The sequence below is a fragment of the Pan troglodytes genome, chromosome 16, assembly GCF_028858775.2.
Source record: "Pan troglodytes isolate AG18354 chromosome 16, NHGRI_mPanTro3-v2.0_pri, whole genome shotgun sequence".
In the NCBI taxonomy this organism is placed as follows: Eukaryota; Metazoa; Chordata; class Mammalia; order Primates; family Hominidae; genus Pan; species Pan troglodytes.
In genome coordinates this window covers 12,121,034-12,140,117 of record NC_072414.2, presented here as the reverse complement: position 1 = coordinate 12,140,117, position 19,084 = coordinate 12,121,034, and the positions used below count along the sequence as shown (strand labels likewise).

The 19,084-nt window shown below is 48.8% G+C and overlaps 1 protein-coding gene across 8 annotated transcripts in view; it reads left to right on the top strand.

Annotated features, from left to right (window-relative positions):
* Nucleotides 1-19,084, top strand: part of CYFIP1 (cytoplasmic FMR1 interacting protein 1) — a 111,115-nt gene extending 92,031 nt beyond the window's left edge. For all 8 annotated transcript variants that reach the window (XM_016927743.2, XM_016927740.1, XM_003314563.6 and 5 more), the window contains exons 24-31: nucleotides 5,547-5,690; nucleotides 6,621-6,711; nucleotides 8,512-8,642; nucleotides 13,283-13,355; nucleotides 13,909-14,003; nucleotides 14,824-15,062; nucleotides 15,580-15,727; nucleotides 18,358-19,084. In XM_016927743.2, coding sequence (XP_016783232.1) covers nucleotides 5,547-5,690; nucleotides 6,621-6,711; nucleotides 8,512-8,642; nucleotides 13,283-13,355; nucleotides 13,909-14,003; nucleotides 14,824-15,062; nucleotides 15,580-15,727; nucleotides 18,358-18,522 — 1,086 coding nt within the window. In that variant the 3' untranslated portion in view covers nucleotides 18,523-19,084. The remainder of the gene's footprint in view (nucleotides 1-5,546; nucleotides 5,691-6,620; nucleotides 6,712-8,511; nucleotides 8,643-13,282; nucleotides 13,356-13,908; nucleotides 14,004-14,823; nucleotides 15,063-15,579; nucleotides 15,728-18,357) is intronic.

Here is a 19,084-nt window from a genome sequence, read left to right as displayed (position 1 = left end):
TTGCACAGGCTGGTCGCGAACTCCTGAGCTCAATCAGATCTCCTGCCTGGGCCTCCCAAAGTGCTGGGATGTAGGCGTGAGCCACCGTGCCTAGTCCTAAACCAGTAATTTTCTATTAGATTATTTAGACATATACAAGTGACACTGATGTTGACCACCACCCACTCAAGAAGAGGCTGGATACTAAAAGAGATGATGTCTGAGCTGAGTCATGTGCTCACAGCAGACAGCCCTCGTACTCACAAGCACTCACGTATGCCACGTGCACTTGCTTCTGCTGCAGTATGAGTCACAGTGTATATCTGTGTGATTATGGAATACACAGGAATCCACTCAAAAGACAGATTAGTGCTTTTTTTATGAATAGTGAACTAGGGCTGGTATCTTGCAGGAATAAAATAAACTTAGATGAGGGACCCATTTAGCAATGTTATCTTTTTGGTTCTTGGTCATGTCACCACTTACAGCATGCCTGCTTCTCAGTAAGACACCCTTTTGAGCACATTAACTAGTATTCTTTATCTCATAAGTAAGATTGTCCCCATTTCACAGATGAAGGCTCAGAGTGTCGTGAAAGTTAGAGCACCCAAGTTGCACGACTGGCGAGTCCAGAGCCGGCTCTGTGTGCTGTGACCCACCTCCTCTGCTTGTCGAACGAGGCTGGAGACTGTATCAGGCACGGGCAGCAGAGTCTGTCTTGAACCGAGCTGTGTGACTGGACGTCCAGAGTGCTTCCTCTTCTGAGCTTAAGTCTTTTACAGCACGGTGTGTGTGACGGTGCCCTTCCCCAGAATTAGTGCCTCCTCCCACTCCCCTGAGTAGTTAAGTCACATCTGCTGTTTGTTACCCTAGCTGTGTTGTCTCTCGGATGTGTCATCTTTGGGGTGAGCTTAGTCTACTGGGAAACCGGACACTGGGCAGGGGGCCAGAGGCCTGGGACCGTGTGTTCATTGAGTGATGCCTCCTCTGACAGCTGTCATCCCGAGCCAGTCAGGGCGGGTCTGAGAATGAATTCTCTCACTTGTAACATGAGGTCATTAGATTTCACTGATGACTTTCGTGTTCTTCTTTTCAAACATTGAACCTATTATCAACCAAAAATATTACACAGAATCCCAGCACATAAAGCCCCAGGGTGCTGCTCTGAGGAGAGGCTGGGAGGAGGGTGTGTGGGCGAAGATGTGTAGATGGTTTCTTCAACGTTGCAACGGGCCGCAGGGCTTGGGCCTGGGACAGACACTGGGTGGGGTTTCTGTCCTTCAGTGTTGTCTAATCTCGACACTGTAGTATTTTATAATCAGTTTTGGCTCTTTGTTTTGGGGGGTCTCATGACCCTCTACACATCTGATAATTCACTAGAAGGACTCACATAACTCAGAGTCTTACAGCTGCAGTTTATTCCAGCAAAGGGGTACAAAGCAGGATCAGTAATGGAAGCAGACAGATCAGGCGGAAGGCTGAAGAAAGCAGGAGTGGCTGTATTAATATAAGATAAAATCAACTTCAGAGCAAAGAATATTGCCAGGGAGATTACATAATATTAAGTCAAACCACCACGAAGAAAACATAGCAATGCTAAATGTTTATGCGTCAAACAACAAGGCTTCTGTACTTGAAGGAAAGACTAATAGAAGTAAAGGAGAAGTGAACAATTCCACAGTTACAGTTGGGGACTTCAACTCTCATTTTAGTAATTGACAGAACAAGTAGACACAAAATCAGCAACAGTAGAAAAGAACTGAACACCACCATCGACCAACAGGATCTAACTGACGTGTGTAGGTTACTCTACCCCACAACAGCAGAATATATACGTTTTTCAGATTCCCATGAAACATTCACCAAGATAGACCATACGCTGGGCCATAAAACTCACCTCAACAAAATTTAAAGAACTGAAATCCTATGGAGAGTGTTCTCCAACCACAATGAACTCAAACCAGAAACCAATAATAAAAAGATAACCAGAAAATCTCTATATGCTTGGAAATTAGCACACTTTTAAATAATCCTTGGGTTGAAGAGGAAATCTCAAGAGCAATTTAAAAATACATTGAATTGAATGAAATGCAAATATATCAAGATTTATTTGATATATACAGCTAAAGAAGTGATTTATTTGATTTGATTATTTGATTTATTTATTTGATTTATTTGGTATACAGCTAAAGTGCAGAGAGGGAAATTTATAGCACTGAATACTCACAGTAGGGGTCTCCTGCTATCTGCACCCGTGTCCTTAGACAAGCTGAGGGGTGTCCTTCTGCAGGAACCACCTTGATATGTTTTGGCTCTATGTCCACACCCAAATCTCATCTGAAATTGTAATCCTCATAACCCCCATGAGTCAAGGGAGGGACCTGGTGGGAGGTGATTGGATCATGGGGGTGACGATGTTCTCATGATAGTGAGTGAGTTCTCACGAGATCTGATGGTTTTATAAGGGGTTCTTCCCCCTTGCTCTCTCTTCTCATTCCTGCCACCTTGTGAAGAAGGTGCCTGCTCCCCCTTCACCTTCCGCCATGATTGAAGTTTTCTGAGGCCTCCCCAACCATGCGGAACTATGAGCCAATTAAACCTATTTCCTTTATAAATTATCCAGTCTCAGGTATTTATTTTTAGCAGGGTGAAAATGGACTAATACAGTAAATTGGTACTGGTAGAGTGGAGTACTGCTATAAAGATACCTGAAAATGTGGAAGTGACTTTGGAACTGGGTAACAGGCAGAGGTTGGAACAGTTTGGAGGGCTCCAAAGAAGGCAGGAAGATGTGGGAAAGTTTGGAACTCTCTAGAGACTTGTTGAATGTTTTTTGTTTGTTTGTTTGTTTGTTTTTTGAAATGGAGTCTCACCCTGTTGCCCAGGCTGGAGTGCAATGGCGCAATCTCAGCTCACTGCAACCTCCGCCTCCCAGGTTCAAATAATTCTCCTGCCTCAGCCTCCCAAGTAGCTGGGATTACAGGTGCCCACCACCATGCCCAGTTAATTTTTTTGAATTTTTAGTAGAGACAGAGTTTCACCGTGTTGGCCAGGCTGTTCTCAAACTCCTGACCTTGTGATCCACCCACCTCGGCCTCCCAACGTGCTAGGATTACAGGCGTGAGCCACCACGCCCTGCCTGTTGAATGGTTTTGACCAAAATGCTGATGGTGCTATGGACAATAAAGTGCAGGCTAACTAAGGTGGTCTCAGATGGAATTGAGGAGCTTGTTGGGAACTGGAGCAAAGGTCACTTTTACTACACTTTAGCCAAGAGACTAGCAGCATTTTGCCCTGCCCTAGAGATACGTGGTACATTGAACTTGAGAGAGATCTGAAATTGGAGTTTGTTTAAAAGGGAAGCAGAGTATAAAAGTTTGGAAAATTTGCAGCCTGAGGATGTGATGGAAAAGAAAAACCCATTTTCTGGAGAGGAATTCAAGCTGGCTGCAGAAATTTTGAATGTCAGTCACCAAGACAATGGGGAAAATGTCTGCAGGACATGTACGAGGCAGCCCCTCCCATCATAAACCCAGAGGCCTAGGAGGGAAAAATGGTTTTCTTGGCTGGGCCCAGGGCCTGCCCTGCCCCTATGGTTCCCCCTCCCCCACCTCCCCACCCCACCCCCCATCCCCGTGCAGCTTCAGGACTTGGTGCCCTGCATCCCTGCTTCCTGGTCGCTAAAAGGGGCCAACATACAGCTCAGGCTGTTGCTTCAGAGGGTGCAAGCCCCAAGCCTTGGTGGCTTCCCCGTGGTGTTGGACCACCTAGATTTCAAAGGATATGTGGAAATGCCTGAATGTCCATGCAGAGGTTTGCTGTGGGGGTGGAGCCATCATGGAGAACCTCTGCTAGGGCAGTGAGGAAGGGAAATGTGGGGTTGGAGCCCCACACACAGAGTCCCCACTGGAATACTGCCTAGTGGAGCTGTAAAAAGAGGGCCACCCTCCTCCAGACCCCAGTCAGCTTGTACTGTGTACCTGGAAAAGCCACAGACACTCAATGCCAGCCTGTGAAAACAGCCAGGAGGGGGACTGTACCCTGCAAAGCCACAGGGTGGAGCTGCCCAAGACTGTGGGAGCCCACATCTTGCATCAGTGTGACCTGGATGTGAGACACGGAGTCAAAGGAGATTATTTTAAAGCCTTAAGATTTAATGACTGCCCCACTGGACTTTGGGCTTCCATGGGGCCTGGAGCCCCTTTGTTTTGGCCAGTTTCTCCCATTTGCAGTGGGAGCATTTATCCAATGCCTGTACCCCTATTGTATCTAGGAAGTAACTAACTTGTTTTTTATTATATATGCTCATAGGTGGAAGGGACTTGACTTGTCTCAGATGAGACTTTGGACTTGGACTTTTGAATTAATGCTGGAATGAGTTAAGACTTTGGGGCACTGTTGGGAAAGCATGATTGAGATTTGGGAGGGGCCAGGGGCAGAATAAGGTTTGGCTGTGTCCCCACCCAAATCTCATCTCCTCTTGTAATCCCCATGTCAAGGGTGGGAGCTGGTGGGAGTTGACTGGTTCATGGGGGCAGTTTTCCACATGCTGTTCTTGTGATAGTGAGTGAGTTCTCACGAGATCTGATGGTTTTATAAGGGGCTTCGCCTTTTGTTCTCTCTTATCTTTCCTGCCTTCTTGTGAAGAAGGTGCTTGCTTCCCCTTTACCTTCTGCATAACTGTAAGTTTTCTGAGGCCTCCCCAGCCATGTGGAACTGTGAGTCAGTTAAACCTGCCTTTTTTTTTTTTTTTTTTTCTTTTTGAGATGAAGTCTCGTTCTGTCACCTGGGCTGGAGTGCAGTGGCGCGATCTCGGCTCACTGCAAGCTCCACCTCCCAGGTTCATGCCATTCTCCTGCCTCAGCCTCCCGAGTAGCTGGGACTACAGGCGCCTGCCACCACGCCTGGCTAATTTTTTGTATATTTAGTAGAGATGGGGTTTCACCGTGTTAGCCAGGATGGTCTCGATCTCCTGACCTTGTGATCTGCCCGCCTCGGCCTCCCAAAGTGCTGGGATTACAGGTGTGAGTTGCCGCGCCTGGCCTAAACCTGCTTTTTTTAAAATAAATTATGCAGTCTTGGGTATTTCTCTATAGCAGTGTGAAAACGGACTAATACACACCCTAACTACCTTCCTTGCCCTCCCACTCCACAGGGGTCTCTCTCCCGGCTCCAGGGGTGCCCTGTGCATCCTGAGAAGGCAGCTCCCCCGGCCCCTTCAGGGTCCGACCTTGGGCATCCTGCTGGGAGACTGGGAGGCAGGGGGAGACTCTGAGTCGTATTCATTTCTCATTCTAGACTTCAAAATGGCTTCTAGCGAGTCGGCTATTCAACAAATGTTGAAACACCAAATGGTTTTCTTTTCTTTTCTATTTTAGCAGGTTTCTTTTTGGTGGCAGGCTAAGTAGGTTTTGTAACTGTACCAGTTAAGGGCAGTAGATTTTACAAGTCAGTAGACTCAGACCCGTTCACCTGAGCCTGTGTGTGTTGAGTGATCTTCTCACACAGTTCTTCATCTGCACATGTGTGCGGGGACCATGCTGAGAGCTCTGTGCCCTGTTTTCCAGGCTTTGAACTTGGCCTACTCCAGCATTTACGGCAGCTACCGGAACTTCGTGGGACCTCCACACTTTCAAGTCATCTGCCGGCTTCTCGGCTACCAGGGTATCGCCGTGGTCATGGAGGAGCTGCTGAAGGTCGTCAAGAGCCTGGTGAGTGTTCCCTGGACATGCTTCTTTCACACAGCCTGGATTCCCTGGGGCACCCATGCCAGAGGGTCTTCTCTGCCTGGACTGTGATTCTCCAACAGCTGGATTCGTTCAATTAGGCTTCAAACATTTCTGACCATATATAGTTTGATACTTCCCTCATGTTTTCAAACTCAAGAGAATGGGTCCAGGTTATTTTAACTGATACGCAGAGTTTTTATTTGTATGCGTAGAGAGGGGGTCTTGCTATGTTGCTCAGGCTGTCCTTGAACTCCTGGGCTCCAGAGATCTGCCCATCTTGGCCTCCCAAAGTGCTGGGGTTACAGGCGTGAGCCACCTTGGCCAGCCTGGATTTAGTTTTCTAGACATAACTTACTTTTTATAATTTTTCATCCTTTTTATTATTTTAATCTTCTGTGACTGAGACCATGTAAGAGTTTGGTCACTTGGCACAGCCATCACCCCGTGACCCAAACAGGTCCTTCCAGGACCCGCTGGGGACTCTGTCCCAAAACATGTGGCAGCTTGGAGGGTGTTAGGATCGCTGACCTCACCACAGCTGAGCCTGGGGCCGCACCCAGGAGCACAGACAGCGTCCTGGGGGACCCTGGAGCTGGCAGTGCTCACGATGCTGGGGTGCATCCCCATAGGAGACACCTGGCGACAAAGCTCTCCCCTCATTGTGGCACCCCGGGACCACTTTCATCTTGAAAGAGGAGTCCAGTTTCAGAACATGAATTCAGTCATGGGAAGCCACCTGGTGATGGTTGCTCTCTCTCCCGGGGTGGATTTTATTCCCCAGCCAGACGATCCTGCAGCCTTGCTGGTTACCGAGCTCTTTGCTAACAGACTTGTTTCAGGGTGTGCGCCGGCCACAGGCGTTAGCAGAGCGGAGTGGGGTGGCTGACGCAGCCTGTCTCATCTCCCCGGCAGCTGCAAGGCACAATCCTGCAGTACGTGAAGACGCTGATGGAGGTGATGCCCAAGATCTGCCGCCTGCCCCGGCACGAGTACGGCTCTCCCGGTGAGTGCGGGCGTGTGGAGCTCACAGTGCTGTCTGTGGAGAGGTCAGGAAGGAATTCAAGTCAGAAATTCTTGAGAAGGATTAGATTTGCCATGTGGGAGGAGGCAGTAGACAGACAAATGCACCTTACAACCAGGAAGAGGTGTGTTGGGGTCACTGTCTGCAGGCGAGGAAGCAGAGGTCAGCCTGCAAGAGTTGAGACAACAGACCCCTGAACACCACGCTCTCGGGCACCCCTACGAAAGAACTGCCACCCAATGAGGCAAGAGAGCCAACTGCTGGGTCCTGCTGCCCTGCTGGGCCTATAGGGACTTGAGGCTCAGAGACAGGCCCACCGAGATGGTGCAAGGCCTGCCCCTGCCCCCAGGCCGTCCCATCCATCTGCAGGTCCAGCTGCAGGGCCCTCAGTCAGGTGTGCTCTTAGGGACAGGCCCGCGTGACTTGCTGTGGGTTGGTTTGGGGCAATGCAAATAAATAGCTTTAGTGATCTCAGAAAGCACTGTCTCATAAAATTGTATGACAGGGACCTTTGTCACGTAACAAAACTGCTTTTAGTCTCTTACCTGGCCGAGTTTTCTTGAAAGCTGGACAGTTGAACACTAGCCTTGTGTTGTAAAGCGACTTGAGCCTGCACGTGGGTGGCCGACGAGGCACTGTCCTGATGGGCAGTCAGTCAGCGTGACTGAGCTCTTGAACACGTGGCTCAGGACTTTTTGCTTTTTGGCAGCTCCCCAGGGCTGTTGCTGGTGTTTGAGGAGACGATAAGGTGTCCCCCTCAGCCACCATGGGGAAGTAGCCATCAGCACGGCCCTGGCTCAAGAGAATCTGATTTCAGTTTATTGTCAGAAAGTAGAGGAGGAATGCTGGGATGATTAAAACCAATGCTTATGTCGCGACTAGAGATGGAAATTTCAGATGTTGAGGAGGGAGCCATTTCCCAGTGTGGTACAGGGAAAGCTTGCTGGGAATGACACAGGTGCAGGAGCGTCCCCGCCCCCACCCCCACCAAGTGGGGCTGAGTCCCCGCAGCGGTGCTGAGAGCTGGGAGGAGCAGAGGGGCCGTGTCGGGCCGCTGGTCCTTGGGGAAGGGGCACTCGGGCAAGACCTGCTGGGACAAGGGTTTAAGGTCTGCTGAGCCTCCCGCTTTGCTCTTCCCAGGGTAGTTTCGGCCCCTCCTGATGCCACGTTCATTGTGCGGTCAGCTGCCGGTTTCTGTCTGGGCTGGAGTTGAAGCTGTAGATTGGCTGGGAAACGTTGGCCTTCTGTCCCATATTTGCACCTTGCGTCTTTTTGTGCCTTATTCCGCTGTCCGGGATGCCGCTGAGACGCCTGCCTTGCTCTGGAGCTGGCCTGGTGTGCGGCCTCCCGTTGGGCGTGCTGTTAGTTAGCTGCAGGCTTCCTAGATGCCCTTTCTCAGATTAGGTGCGGCCCCTTCCATGCCTGCGAAGAGAGATTGCATTTTGTCAAATACCTTGTCTGCCCCCACTGGGGATGTGGTGCAGTCTTTGTTCGTCATGTGGTGACGTTTCCTATCATCATAGCCCTCCCTAAAGATATGAGGTTGAGTTGAAAAGAGGCTTCAGAGCCAAGGCCCAGGGTCACATGGTGTGTGGAGAACGTGCCCAGGTGACGAATAAACCACCGCTGCAGGGAAGATGCTGGGGATGGGACGTTGTGGCTGTCCTTATAGCCAGGCTTGATGGCGGTGTCAGAACGGCAGGTGCTCCTGGCTGTGGACCCAGGCTGCTAGGGCCCGGCCCCCTGCAGTCCCCCAACCCCACCTCACTCCCGCCACCGTAGGTATCCTGGAGTTCTTCCACCACCAGCTGAAGGACATCGTGGAGTACGCAGAGCTGAAGACGGTGTGCTTCCAGAACCTGCGGGAGGTGGGGAACGCCATCCTCTTCTGCCTGCTCATCGAGCAGAGCCTGGTGAGTGGCCCCCCACGCCCCCCCACCCCGCCCCAGCCCGCCCCAGCCCACCCCACCGGCCAGGGGAGGGCTTTCTTTGGCGGGTCCTTTAGTGGGGGTGTGGCAACAGCTGTGCGGTAAAGCATCATTTTTTTTGTGTGTGGCTGTTGAGACTTTAGTTTGAATTTGTTCCCTTCAATTGAAAAACAAAAATGTACTGTAGTTCACTGTCTCAAGAATGTTTTTCTGTGTTAATGTCATAAAACTGTTATGTGATGTTTTCAACATCTAAATGAACATATTTGGTGTGCCTGTAAGGTATAAGGCATTGCTGCGCAGGAGGGCTCTCTGCATGCCTGAGGCCGCTGAGCAGTTGAAGTGTGGCTCAGTGTGTCTGAGGAACTGAGTGCTAAATGTTACTGAATTATCACTGATTTAAATCTGAATGGCTACACGTGCCCCATGGTGGACAGCACGAGTGGCCAGCATGAAAGGGGAGCCCCCGGGAGCCCACCCCCTCTTAGGACGTGGCACAGTGGACGCCTCGTGTTTTCGACTGGCCGCCTTTTTGTGGTGCTGTCTGGCTGTCCCTCTGTCCTGTACATCACAGCAGCTCAGTTTATAACCTCCTGGGCTGGGAAAGCCAGTGGGAAATGGAATCTCAGGTAGCCCTCTCCTGCCTTCCATCGTGACTAACGAGGTGGGCATCTCTTCGTTCATTGCGTCTTCTTGTTTCTTTTCCTGTGAAATGCCCCATTGAGTTCTTTTGCCTATTTTCTTTTTCTTTTTTTTTTTTTGAGATGGAGTCTCGCTCTGTCACCCAGGCTGGAGTGCAGTGGCACGATCTCGGCTCACTGCAAGCTCCACCTCCTGGGTTCACGCCATTCTCCTGCCTCCGCCTCAGAAGTAGCTGGACTACAGGCGCCCGCCACCACGCGCAGCTAATTTTTTGTATTTTTAATAGAGACGGGGTTTCACCGTGTTAGCCAGGCTGGTCTCCAACTCCTGACTTTGTGATCCACCCGCCTTGGCCTCCCAGAGTGCTGGGATTACAGGCGTGAGCCACCGCGCCCAGCCTCTTTTGCCTATTTTTCTACAGCTCGTTCTGTGTAGACTCTTTATGTGCTGCACATATCGTAAATTCTTCTCCCATTTGTGGCTTACCTTTTCACTCTGATAGTGGTGATTTTTGATAAAATGCTCTTAATTTGGATGTAGCCTTTTTTTTTTTAATGATTAGCACTTGTTTTTTTTTTTTTAATCTACCATCTGCACATGGAACTTTCAGTGTCTTTTTGAAGATGTTTTCCCTGCCTTGGGGTCATGAAGACATTCCTTTACATTGTCATCTAAAGATTTGAAGCTTTGCCTTCTGCATGGAAGTTTGTAATCCTTCTGGAGTTGGTCTTTGTGTATAATGTGAGAGGCAGAGGAAGCTTCTTTCTCTCTGTGGAGACCCAGTTGTCCCTCCTCTAGTGGCTGAAGGGCTCCTCCTCCCGTTGCTGACCAGTGGTGTCCCCTGCCATCTTTTCATGGGCACACTGGCCTGTGTCCTGGCTTTCTGCCACATCTCGCTGGTCCAGGCGTCTGTCTCTGACATCATAGCACGTTGTCTTGCTCATCGTTGCTCTAACATGACTCTCGAGTCCCCACTTGCCGCGTTCCCTGCCTTGCTCCTTCTTCTTCAGCATGTTCCCTCCTCAGGGCTCTCTGCTCTGCCCTGTTTGGGGACTGGTTCGCCACATGCCCTGGCGAAGCGTATTGGCTTGTGCATGGGAACGGCACTTCGTCTCCAGAGCTGCCTGGGGAGGCCTTTCCTATGTTGTTTCCCAAAGCAGTCTCTTGTCTTTAGGTCTCTGGTAGCTTTGCAAAGGCAGAGTTGTGTTTGGGAAGAACAGGGAGAGGGTGGTCTGTACACAGCTCAGGGCATTGCTGTCAGACTGCCAGGCCTCTGGGGACTGAGCCTCTGGACCAGCCGCCTCACACCAGCCTGTGCGGTGAAAGAGAATGTGTTGGCTCACATGTCAGGGGAGTTCGAGGTCAGGCGTGACACGCCTGGGAGCTGACAGCCTCCGTCAGACCTGCATCTTCGGCTCCCTCTATGCCTGCACGCCTAGGCAGACCCTCTCCAGGTGGTTTCAAAGAGGGACTGCAGCAGCCCCAGGCCTTCATTGTCCTGGCCACCCACAGGCTCGGCGGGGACCCCAAGTAGCATCTCCTCCCATGCTCCCCTCACCACTGTGAGTGTGAGGGGTACAAGATGGAGAACCCACCAGTGTCTCAGACCAGCAAGAAGCCAGTGTCCAGGGTGGCCCTGCTCTAAGGACATGTTCCCCAAATAATTGTGAATTGTTAAAAACCAGATGTTAGGAAGCATCTCTTTAGGTATAATCTCTCGTTATGAATTTTAAATATTTAATACAGGAATATTCCTTTCATGGGTGACTTTTCCTGAACTTAACAGCATAAGGCGCGCCCTATCTCATCTGCTATCTTAGTCCATTTTGTGTTGCTGTGGCAGTGCCTGAGACTGAGTAATTTATAAAGAAAAGGAGTTTATTTGGCTCATGACTCTGGAGGCTGGGAAGTCCAAGATCAGGCAGCCCATCTGTCAGGGTCTCATGCTGCTTCAGCTCTGGGGGAACAGAGAAGGGGAAGCGGGTGTTGCCAAGAGAACAAACATGAGAGGCAGCCTTGCTTACAACAACCTGCTCTCGCAGGAACTTATCCATTCCCACAAAAACTAACCCAATTGTGGGAGAACTGACCCAGCCCTGTAAGAAATCCATCACCTCTCGGACCACCTTCCAACACTGCTACATTGGCAATTAAATTTCACCATGAGTTTTGGCAGGGACAAACCACATCCAACCATAGCCTCCGTGTATGTCCAAGCCTGAGGATGCCTGTCTGGTCATTGGCCTCAGGTCAGGGAGGTGAGACCCGAGCTTTCCTAATGGGGAGACAGCCTTGTGGAATTGATTGAGATAGTGTCAGGGACCCCTTAGGGCTGGTTTCTCTTCTGTCCAGCTGCCCTTTTTGGAAATAAGATAAAGTGTCAAAAGCTTTTCTTTACATCATTTCTTTTTTTTTTTAGACTGGAGTTTCACTCTTGTTGCCCAGGCTGGAGTGCAGTGGCACAATCTCGACTCACCACAACTTCTACCTCCTGGGTTCAAGTGATTCTACTGCCTCAGTCTCCCGAGTAGCTGGGATTACAGGCATGTGCCACCACACCCGGCTAATTTTGTATTTTTAGTAGAGATGGGGTTTCTCCATGTTGGTCAGGCTGGTCTTGAACTCCCGACCTCCTGCCTCGCCCTCCCAAAGTGCTGGGATTACAGGCATGAGCCACTGCACCTGGCCTGACATTCTTCACATAAACAAACTCTTGTGGTTCTATAATTATTTATGTCCATCCCAGGACTCATGGACATAAATAATTATAGAACCACAAGAGTTTGAAGCAGGCAGGATGGAATTTACTAGGACAATCAATCTCTTAGCTTCAAGGCACGGTTTCTGTGCATTGTCATGGCAACAGTTGGCCCTCTGTTGGCTTCTGGATGGAGTGTGATGCTGCATTAGAAACAGGGAAAGAGAAGCGGAGCAGATGGTGTCTGGCCGGCGTCTGGCACTGGATTGACGTTGATGAGTACGGAAAAGTCTGTTTTTCTTCCTTTTGGTCTTAGTTTTGCCATCATCTCTGGGAGGTCCTCAGAAGTTAAAATCTCATTGTCGGTATTTCTTGATTTTCTGAGAGCTGTTTCTTTGTTTAATCATTTCTTTTACTCCTATGGGACTTTTTAAGATTTCAGCATGGCTGTGGGGTCGGAGGCACTGAAGGCTCCATCATCTTCTGCCTGCTCCGTGGGGGTGGTGAGCGCACTGTGGTCTGAAGAGGCCCTTCCTGGTGGCCTAAGAGCCCTCACCTCTAAAGATGAACAGCAGTTGCTCAATTTTTGACCATCTTTGGGTTCTTGGTGGATTTGGGGTGTTCTGCTGTCCTCATGATCCTGGAGGTACATTTTCTTTATATATATATATGTTATTCTGGAGAACGGACCTTGTGTGGTTTCTATTACCTCTGTAAAGGAGCTTGTGACCCAAGAGCAGTTCGGCATGATGGCCTAGAACTTTGTTTTGGGCTCTGTAGGGAATGAGTGGATGTGGACACCAGGGTAGGCCACCCCTACTCCTTCCATCTCCTGTGTTGTTTGCAGGAGATGCCCCTTCCTTCTGTCAGTGTGGTGGGATCTTGTCATAAACTGTGGTTCTTAAGAGCCTGGTGGCAAATTAGCAGGGAAGGATGGGGCGAGAGCTTTTAGACAGGTAAATCCTGGAAAACAGAGCACACATTCAACACTGGGTCTTACCTGTGTCTATATTTACATTAATTAAATGTAACTAAAAATAAAATTCAGTTCCTCAAGTGCCAAGCCACATTCCAAGTACTTACTAGGCATGCATGGCTGGCGGCTGCCGGAATGGACAGGACAGACGGAAGCATTTCCATCATCCCAGAAATCTCTTGACAGAGATAAAATAAACTTAGAGTTTATTTTATGCTAAAAGGCAAAGAAGTTCTTGGTTTTCAGCACCAGATTGCTCTCTGTGGCGAGATACCCTTCCTAGCTTGACCCTCTCTTTCTCTGCTCTAGTCTTTAGAAGAAGTGTGTGACCTGCTGCACGCGGCTCCTTTCCAGAACATCTTGCCGCGAGTCCATGTGAAAGGTGAGCCTGCTGACCCCCACCAGGGAGTCCAGACTGCCCTCTGTGGGGGTGGTGCCCACTGTGTGCAACCGGAGAGCTAAGGACAGTGCAGATTGTGGGTTTGGCGCCTGTTCAGTCATACCCAGGGGTAATGAGGAGTGTACAGAACCTAGTTAAATGAAGATTGAGAAATAGAGCTGCAATGATATGATGTCTTAGAATTGCTTCCAAATATCAATAGCATGGGAGCAGGGGGAGTTGGGTATATAAGAAGCAGAGTGGCCATGAGTTGATAATTATAGCAGATGATGGGTACAGGCTCATTGTGCCATTTTCTGCTTTCGATTACATTTGGAATATTCAATAAATGAAAAGTGAATATTGAGCAGAAAATTGGTTCTGCCGGTTTGAATTAAAATATTAAATGAGCCAGTTCTGTAAAATAATTTTCAAAGAGAATCTGTATCCATAATGTTAACTTAAAAATCTTTTGTTTTTTAAACAAATGTAAACCTTTGCAATTACCGTTTCATACACAGGAGCAGAATATAGTAAAATATTTTTTCTACTGCAGAGGGGGAGAGACTTGATGCCAAAATGAAAAGACTAGAATCAAAGTACGCCCCACTGCATCTTGTCCCACTGATTGAAAGACTGGGGACCCCTCAGGTAACGTGTACCGTGATGGCTCTGGCTGTTGCAAGCTGGGCATCCATGCCAGGCCAGGTGGCCTGGTTGGGAGCCAGACTGGAAGGCATCATGAAGTCCAGCGGCTGCGTGGCCGCTCAGGCCTCAAGTGTTGCAAGTGGGGTGTGCACCAGGACTGCTTCCCTGGGTGGTGGGAGGATTCAGATGAGCTAACACTTGGAAAGAGCTTAGCACATCACCTGGCACGTAAGGCGTACACAGAAGACATCACTTTCACTGTCCAGCCCTTCATGAAGAAGGCTTTCCCATAGGTGTTTAAGAACAGGAGAAATTAGGCCAGCAGGCAAGGTGTCAGGGTAGAGTTCTGCAGTGATCCAGCTGCTTATGCTAAGTCAGGGTTTCTCAGCCATTTTGGACCAGATAACTCTGTGGTGGGGGCTGGGGCGCCCTGTGCATTGTAGGATGGTTAGCAGCATCCCTGGCCTCCACACTAGCTGCCAGTAGACCCACTCCACCCAAAACATTTTTCCAGGGCCGGGCACCGGGGTTCATTCCTGTCATCCCAGCACTTTGGGAGGCCAAGACAGGAGTTCGAGACCAGCCTGGGCAACATGGCAAAACCCCATCTCTACAAAAAATACAAAAATTATCCGAGCGTGGTGGCGTGCACCTGGTCGCTTGAGCCTGGGAAGTCAAGGCTGCAGCGAGCTGTGATTGTGCCACTGCACTCCAGCCTAGGCAGCAGAGCAAGACCCTGTCTCAAGAGAAAAGAGACATAGAGGATGTGGAGTAGCTGGATGCCTGGAGGCCCACAGCATTCCACTGCTTGTCCTTTCTGCAGCAAATTGCCATCGCAAGAGAGGGGGACCTGCTGACAAAGGAGCGCCTCTGCTGCGGCCTGTCCATGTTTGAGGTCATCCTGACACGGATCCGGAGCTTTCTGGATGACCCCATCTGGCGCGGGCCTCTGCCCAGCAATGGGGTCATGCATGTGGACGAGTGTGTGGAGTTTCACAGACTGTGGAGTGCCATGCAGTTTGTCTACTGCATTCCCGTGGGGACACACGAGTTCACAGTCGAGTAAGTGTGTGCTGAGAGCAGGACAAAGCCCAAGGGGAGGGGAGGAGCTGTGGGGGAGGGGAGGCGTGTTAGGCTAACAAGCAGCCAGCCATGCTCAGGAAGTGGACCAGAAACTCACTGAGCGGCTTTTAAGCCTCCTGTAGTGGGGATTCTTACTTGATGCCAAAGAGCTGACTCAGGACTCTAGTATTCAGGGAGTCTCTGAACCCATGGCAATTGTATGCACGTTGGGCGTGCATTTTTCTAGGTGGGAGGTCCATAGAGTCATTCATCACAGAGGGGATATGATCTAAAAAGGGATAGGAAGCAGCACACCAGAAGAGCCCAAAAAAGGTATTTATCAGAACCAGGGAACAGCCACCTGCTGCCCGGCATTCTCTTCCTGGCTGTGGAAGGTGACTGTGTAGGCACAGACAGTAATGCAGATGGCTTGGTCACTGACATCTGGAGACAGACTGAGAAAAGACTTCATAACGCATCACTCATCTCCCATTCTGTTTCTGCTTCTTGTTCCTAGGCAGTGCTTTGGTGATGGGCTACACTGGGCTGGCTGTATGATCATCGTACTTCTTGGGCAGCAGCGGCGTTTTGCTGTGCTGGATTTCTGCTACCATCTACTTAAAGTCCAGAAACATGATGGCAAAGATGAGATTATTAAAAATGTGGTATGTGGATGAAAATCTCGCACCATCTATGGACCTTTTGCAAAAGCATACTTTCTCTGTGTTATAAGTTCTTGTTTCTGGCAATGTTTTTCATCCTAGTACGTAAGGTGCCACCAACAGAAACTTTCTTTTCGTTCCCAAAATGAATCTAAATATAATTGGCCAGTAAAGCAGTCTGGCAGAGAAAATACTCACTGTTCCGTTTTCCTTCTCAAGGTACTTAGATTTACTTCCAGTCTTACAGCATCTGCATTGTCAGAATATTGGCAACTATTCTAGTCTTCGGGCCCCTGGAAGTCTGTGCTTTCTTGGCTGCTTTAAAGGCCTTTTGTCTTTGTTGCTTTATGGATCCCTTATAGTTGAATTCTGGAAAATACTCAGCCATTATCTTTGAAATATTTCAGCCTCCTTTCCATTTTCCCTGTTCTTGCCATTCAGGACTTCAGTTAAACATATGTTAGACCTTGTCATTCTATTCTCCACATCCCTTTGTTGTATCAGTTTTCTTTTTTCTTTTTTCTTTTTTTTTTTGAGACAGTTTCGCTCTCGTTGCTCAGGCTGGGGTGCAATGGCACGATCTTGGCTCACTGCAATCTCTGCTGCCCAGGTTCAAGTGATTCTCCTGCCTCAGCCTCCCGAGTAGCTGGGATTATAGGCACCTGCCACCATGCCCGGCTAATTTTTGTATTTTGTAATTTTGTATTTTTAGTAGAGACTAGGTTTCACCATGTTGGCCAGGCTGATCTTGAACTCCTGACATAAGGTGATCCGCCCACCTCCCAAAGTGCTAGGATTACAGGCGCGCCCAGCCCTGTTGTACTAGTTTTCTATTGCTTCCATGACAACAAATCACCACAGGCTTGGCAGTTTAAATACCACTGATTATCACACAGTTCTCTAAGTCAGATGCCTGAGTTCAGCCAGGCGCAGCTGGGTCCTCTGCTCAGTCTCATGGGGCCAGTGTCTGAGGTGCTGGGTTCACCCTGGAGGCCTTCAAGCTTATGCACAGTTGGCTGAATTATTCCTTGCAGCTCTAGGACTGTGTCCCCCTTCCTTCTCATGCTTTCCAAGTGGCCCCCTCCAGCAATGGTGGGTTGGGCAGTCTCAGCCTCTAGTCTTCTGCCATGTCTCTCCTGCCTCCGGCCAGAGAACATTCCCTGACTGTGACTATATTGAGCCCACTGGACAACCCCAAATACTCTCCCTGTCCTACAGTCCAGTCTTAGCCACACCTGCCCAGGCCCTGTGGGGTGGAGGCAATGCAGTCACAGGCTCCAGGTCATGGGCCTCTCTCAGGGGCCCTTCTACCTCCCACTCCTCCATTTCCGGGGCTCCCAGAGCTGTGTCCAGATACTGTATTCATGTGTCTTAGTTAACTTGTTTACTTCAGCTCTAATCTGCTGAGCTTTTACTCTGAAAATATTATTGGTTCACTTTTTAAAGTTCAGTTAGGTTCTTCAAATCTTCTTGGTAACTGACAGTTTTATTGTCTTAACTGAACTTTTTCCATCTCTTATTTCTTTATCCAATTCATGTATTCTATATTCTGTATGTTTTCCTTCTAGTATCTGAAGGCCTTGGAGGTATTTAAAACTTTGCTGTTTCCTTGTGTGTTGGGTTATTTGGGAGTCTTTATTTAATTGGAGTTAATTTAGATTGCTTTCCCCCAAGATGTGCATTTGTATCTGCCCATCTCTATGGGGTGCTACCAACTCAGGGCCGCTTTAGCCGAATTGGAGGTCCTGGCTTCATTGGGGAGTCTTCGGTGTGGTCCCGCTTGCTTATGCCCGGGCTGCTCCTCACCCCACTGCTGCTGTTGGCATCTGCCCCTGAGGAGGCCCTGGCTTCCCCCTTACCACCTGCATAGGCAGAACCAGCTTTTCAAAGCGTTTTGTTTGCGTGTATGTTCTTAATTCGTGTTCTTTATTCCTGTGGTAGCAGGAGGGTCTGTCAGAGTATCCTGTCACAGTGTTTCCAAACTGGAAGTCTAAAACTTGTGTTAGTTGACTGGCCTTTCTCCACTGACCACATCATCTTCATCTGGAGATCCCCAGCTTTGAGCAGACAGTAGGTTCTTAATTGCCGATGTGGAAGGAATAGGCCTATTAGTTGTGCGCATGAATGAATCTACAGCAGCATGAAGCCAACAGAGGGATTCTAAATTCAAAATATATTCATCCTTCCAACTGTTGCATTAAAGAGATGGTATGTGGCTGGGAGTGCTGGCTTATACCTATAATCCCAACAGTTTGGGAGGCTGAGGCAGAGGAGGATTGCTTGAGCTCAGGAGTTCAAGACCATCCTGGACAACATAATAAGACCTTGTCTTTACGAAATTAAATTTAAAAATTAGCTGCGTGTGGTGGTACACGCCTGTGGTCCCAGCTACTCAGGAGGCTGAGGTGGGAGGATGTCTTGAGGCTACAGTGAGCCGTGATCATGCCACTGCACTCCAGCCTGGGCGTCAGAGTGAGACCCTATCTTACAAAAAAACCCAGAAAGAACAGTATGTGTGTCAATTCCGTTTGCTATTATTTTTCTGAGAAAATATAAGAATCCTGACATTTTGAAACATGAAGAATAAATGTTGAAGTGTTAATAGTAAAACATCCTCACTTTGATGGTTGTAGCCTTTGAAGAAGATGGTGGAGAGAATTCGCAAGTTCCAGATTCTCAATGATGAGATCATCACCATCCTGGATAAGTACCTGAAGTCAGGCGACGGGGAGGGCACGCCAGTGGAGCATGTGCGCTGCTTCCAGCCGCCCATCCACCAGTCCCTCGCCAGCAGCTGAGGGCACGCGCTGCACTCCGTAACTCAACATGGCATGCCTTTCTCTCCGTAAACTATTTAGTGAGATTTTTAGGGACTATTTTTCAGTATCTCTGTACCTGTTAAAGGGGGTGCTTTTCAATCTAAAAACTGAATTTTATAAAATTGACTTATTTTTCTAGACTAAAATTGTATATGCTTTTGGTAATTAGGAACTCTTGAGAATATTGGCTGCTGATGGTTGCCATCACGTTCCTAAAAATTGTTTTTCTATGGGATGTTCTGGCAGCTGTGTCATAAAATGCTGCTGGGTTCATTCATTCATTCCATAAGAAACTTAATACCAGCAAATGCATTAAATCCCTTGCCAGTTACCATTAACTGTAACTATTTAGCTTTTGTTTAGGGATCTTTCTGATGGTCTTTTATGAGCAATCTTAGTTCTAAGTCATTGTTCCCATCCCTTTTTTGTGTGTTTCAGAAAATAGTGAACTTGATTCCCCTGCTTCCACTAAATCCAGTTGTGACAAAATCTAACGTGACATCAGATCGAAAGGTTATAGAAATAAAACTAATGAGATCTA